The 5,088-nt window shown below is 37.6% G+C and overlaps 1 protein-coding gene across 1 annotated transcript in view; it reads left to right on the forward strand.

Moving 5' to 3' along the window:
- SLC17A5 (solute carrier family 17 member 5) overlaps positions 1-4,876 on the forward strand; it is a 49,280-nt gene extending 44,404 nt beyond the window's left edge. Inside the window, 2 exon segments of the mRNA XM_042476828.1 lie at positions 245-335; positions 2,931-4,876. Of these exon segments, the coding sequence (XP_042332762.1) occupies positions 245-335; positions 2,931-3,068 (229 nt within the window). The 3' untranslated portion in view covers positions 3,069-4,876.
- The last annotated feature ends 212 nt before the right edge of the window (positions 4,877-5,088 follow it).

Raw genomic sequence — 5,088 nt, forward strand, 5'->3', positions numbered from 1 at the left:
ATATTTATGTAAGTTTTGAAAAACGTTGTAAATTTTAAATAATTAATAAAAAATCAATTAAAAAAATCAGTCAGAATCTGATAAGTCAGTAGGTTCAACTGATTCAGTGGGTCTTCTCTACTGGGACTTGCAATTGGTTTTAGGCTTATGAATTTGAGGGAGCAGAGCTGAAAATCTTTTCTTCTCAGTGCTGGGAAGGAGCCATTGTAGTCTCAGTAACAAATTGCTTTCCTTGTTTTTTTAGATATGCTGGCATCCTACTAGGAATCACAAATTCATTTGCTACTATTCCAGGAATGGTGGGGCCACTTGTTGCTAAGAGCCTGACTCATAGTGTAAGTCATTCTTCGTTATTAAAAAAAGATTACAAGGGTTGCTATGAGTGTTGTTGGTCAGAGATTGTTATTTTTATTAACAAAATAAAATAAAATGGAATTCTATATCATGAAATTAATTGATATAAAACTGTGAAATGTTTTCAGTCATATGTTCTTGTAACTGAGAGGATGTTTCTTTGTTCAGAAAGTAACTGCTGAGCTCAATTTTGATTTTTAAAAAAAATATGCTCTGGTACATTACTCTGAGAGCTTTGCCATAGTAACCCTCCCAAATTCATCAAAACAGCTTCTTGGTTCTCTTTAAATGAATCCAAAACAGAATGAGGACAACCTGTTTTTCATTTTGCTATAGCAAGCAAGCACAAGGACAGAGAAAGAGTAGGGTCATTTGAGCCAAGAGTATGAAATGAATACCTTGTGGGACAGCTCCTTGAAGAAAGAAAACCTTGCTGCACAAAATAGCTGTTTTTTTAATACCATTGATTCATAACCACCCATCCTATTTTGCTGCCATTTTGGTCAGATAATGTCATATTGGGCTGACACACCTTTGTAGTCCACTGAAGAATTACAAACGGAAGGGACAAATTTCAGTTTTCACCTTCCCAAGCAAATCTCAGATTGTCACACATTCACAGCCATGATTTGCCACTATAATTATGTAGTATTTAAGTGTTAAGTGTTCTTCCACTCTTAGCAACTCCACAAAACTGCTGCTGTAACTCTGGAAGTAAAACTTGGGGTTATATTTTAAAGTGGTGTTACCTCCTTGGAGAAACTTTAATCATGATTCCAAAACTGTGATGAAAACTCTCACTAAACCCTTGAGTGTAAGTGATACATAATAAAATATGTACCTATAATTGAATTGTATGTAGAAGAGGTCACACCTAACTAAGCAAAAAATGTGAGCTTCCACATTGGCTTCATTTGTTGTTGTTATCCACCCTTGAGCCAGTCTTGACCCTGGCAACCCTGTAGATGAGACATCTCCAAGAACCCCTCTACAGCTCTGCTCAATTCACACCCGTGACCTCTTTTATATAAACAGATAAATACATTGGTTGTAGTATTATTACATTCTCAATTCCTCTCTACCTTGATGAATGGAGAACAACCACCACATCAGAACAGTCCCCTTCTTTGAGCATATATGTATTTCTTTCTCAGCCCTTAATCAATTTCTGATTTGTTGAGGCATCCTAATATGATGATCCTTGAAGTTTAACATGACATTTTAACAGGTAAACTGTGGCTTGAACAATCCTTGCAAACCAGGATTCGTTGAGCTCCGTGTTCACTTCCAAGCAACAGGATCAGGAATATGACATCTGAATTCACCTATTCGTATTTAAATTATTTATCTTTACAGTGTCCTGCTTCCATTAAGTACAGATGGAATAATCCTATAATGAGTGGGACATGCTCAAGTCCAGTGCTAATCATACCCTACATGGAAATCAAGACTATGTGCTAGGTCTTTTTGACCAAATAAGAAATTATAGTCTGTACAATGAGCGTACACCAGATTTCAGGAGAGGTTGTGACTGAATTTCCTAATACAATTGGTGAACTGAATGAATTGGCCTATTCCAATAGGGCAAAATAATATTGAATTATCATAGAATCATAGAGTTGGAAAAGATCCCCAAGGGCCATCCAGTCCAACCCCCTGCCGTGCAGGAACTCTCAATCAAAACATCCCTGACAGATGGCCATGCAGGCTCTGCTTAAAGACCTCCAAGGAAAGAGACTGCACTACACTGAGGGAATGTGTTCCACTGTCGAACAGCCCTTACTGTCAGGAAGTTCCTCCTAATGTTGAAATGAAATCTTTTTTCCTGGAGCTTGCATCTATTGTTCCGTGTTCTAGTCTCTGGAGCAGCAGAAAGCAAGCTTGCTCACTCCTCAATAATTTAAGGTTTTGTTACAAAACAGTTTTAAAAGAGTAACTTTCTCTTAAAATATTCAGAAGGTGCTTTATACACCATCTAACAAATGTAAATTATTGGAAGCTTGCACCTGGCTGATTAGTGCAAACCATTATATGAAAATTCAACCCTAATGCTACTTACAGGTACTCAGGCCTCGCATATTGTCTTTTAAGGCTGCCAGACAACAATGCTGTAATAACAGTAGAAATCCTACCCAGCATAGCCAATGGTAAGGTGTGCTGGGAGTAGCAGTCCCATGGCATAAGGAAGGACACATGATTCCCACTCCTGCCATAGCCCACGCAACCCTATGTTTTGTTCATTTTCTTCCAAAAGTGCCACTGATTTGGAACCTGATATATTCATCCTTGTTGTGAGAGCTGCTTATCAGGTACTAAGAATGTTGAAAAATGACAACCTTATTTGATAAGTGTGTGTGCATTGCCACAGTGAACTAAATACAGTTACATAACATTTCAGTTATAGGGAAAGTAACCTAAGTGGCTTTTCCTGATGGAACTAATAACGGTAAGGGGGAAATAGGGCTAAGAGGATGAAGGACAAAGAATGTCTTAAAGGAGAGCATCTTGCTGTAGCCCATTCTTGAACATGGTAGTTCCACTGACTTGACTTATTGCTTCTATCTTTCTTTTTCCAGAATACTGTGGGAGAGTGGCAGATTGTTTTCTACATTGCTGCTACCATTAACTTATTTGGAGCCGTTTTCTTTGCACTATTCAGCAGTGGAGAAGTACAAGACTGGGCACTTGATGGATACCACTTACATAGGAACTGAAGGGACACTAAGGTTAATCACCAAGCATTACAATCATGTGACTTGGAATGCCTTTCACATGACATCTACAGTGCCTACTGTAACTCTTGTGGGAATTAGAAGACATTTCACATTTTGATACATTGATTTATTTTATTTTGTAATAAGCTGGGATCTAATATGGTAGTCTTAAATTTTCACTTGGTCTCAGATTCTTGTGGGTCTGGCACATTTTAATTAAAGTATCAACTTTTTAAAATATATATGAATTACTGGAGAATTAGTATTAAAATTGCAATGAGTAATAATTAAGGGATAATCTAGAAAATGATTGTGCCTAGTAAAGATTTTTTTAGTTTATTAAAATTACCTTAACTAAGAGTTGTTAGAATTATTGCAGTTTTAGCTGTATTTATTTTTCACGTCCTATTAGTCTAAATAATCACTGAAAACTAAAAGGGAGGAGGGTTCTTCTACATGCCTCTCTCAAGTATACATTTGTCAGTGTTGATCCTCTATGTGATTTCAACAAATTAAAAGAGCACACATTGCCAGTTTGTGAAGCCATAATGCTCAACCACATGCATTATGGAGTAATTCAGAGAAGAAAAACTTATTAGTAGGGCATGGCATCTCTACTTTTTTACTTTTTCTTACAGTCTTAATTCCCATTTTGAGAAACAAGCCACTATTATCCCTCTAGGTTAATATCGAAGCCACTGCAGAAGCATAAGTGGTAAGTGGCAGGTGGTTTAAAAAAAAGCTCTGTTGGCTGTCACTTAACCTTCCATTTTATGCAATCTAAAATCTGGCAGGCTCTTTTCAGTGATTAGATGAGTGCATGTAATATATCCTGAGCCAGTGCTTGACTTGTCCTATTCTGCTGTGCAGATAAAGCCTGGCTGTGTCTCAAATAAGCCTGGCTGTGTCACACAATTTGTATGGAATATCAACACCTTCTTTTTTAGAGGATTTCTCCCAAAATGCATCTTTGATGCTAATGTACCACACTAGACATGGAGGGGAACTTCGGTCCATATACATTCTAAGAGATACAGAGAAGGAAGCAAACATCTTTCACTTTCAGAAAATGTTAAATTTAAGAGGAATGCTTTTTTGGTTTTGTTTTAATTTTTAAAAAATGATAGGTCACTCTCAACCTGGGCAAAACAAGCAAGCCTTGCTCTCTGCCTACCTGAGTTGTCAGATAACTATCTCCACAGGTAGAAAAAGACAAGCTGCCATATGGATGAATGAGGCTGCACATTGACTTAAAAGTAAAGCTGCTGAACACTGTTGGACCTAATTCCAAGTAACTCTACATAGGATTTCACTATGGAAATACAAACATCCTTAGTGTTAAAGTGTGTAGTGATGTGCTAGAAGCCTGCATGAGCACACATTGGGCGAATGGGTGGAAATGTCATGATGAGCTATAGTTGAGTCTTTGGTGTCAAATACTGAAAGAAGTATCTCATTACCCTCCTGTAAAGTGCAAAGCTGAGGGGAGGACACTTCTTACTATATGGTGTTCATTCTGTCTAACACAATAGTTCCTGGAATCTCCAACCAGAGATCAAGGAAGCTGGGACCTAACAGGAACCAGGGACACAAGTTTAGGAACCGTAGAGCCAGAAAAAATGAGACCTAATAATCCAGCCACACATGACTCCAGTGGAGCCCAGCTCACTTCATTTCTAAGAAATGGCTGTTGTTTCTTTCTCAACTTTGCATGCATTTTGATTTTAATTGAACTGTTCCTAGTTACATCTTTTTTTGTTATGTTTACAAGTTTTTGTCTAATAAACAGTGCTGGCATTTGGTTTCTATTTTTAAGGTGTTTTATGCAAGTACCAATCCTAACATGAGGGCTGTAATCCCTAACTAAAGAAGGGGTTGGGGTGGAGGGTTATTTTAAGAGACATAGCATTCTGCATTTGTGTGCTTGACAGGTAAATTATTTGTGACTATGATAATCCGGTTTATGTTGCATATTCAAGCCAAGTCAAGGTGTGTCAGGTCATATCACTGGCTATTGAAG

The sequence above is a fragment of the Sceloporus undulatus genome, chromosome 1 (genome assembly GCF_019175285.1).
Source record: "Sceloporus undulatus isolate JIND9_A2432 ecotype Alabama chromosome 1, SceUnd_v1.1, whole genome shotgun sequence".
Classification (NCBI taxonomy): domain Eukaryota; kingdom Metazoa; phylum Chordata; class Lepidosauria; order Squamata; family Phrynosomatidae; genus Sceloporus; species Sceloporus undulatus.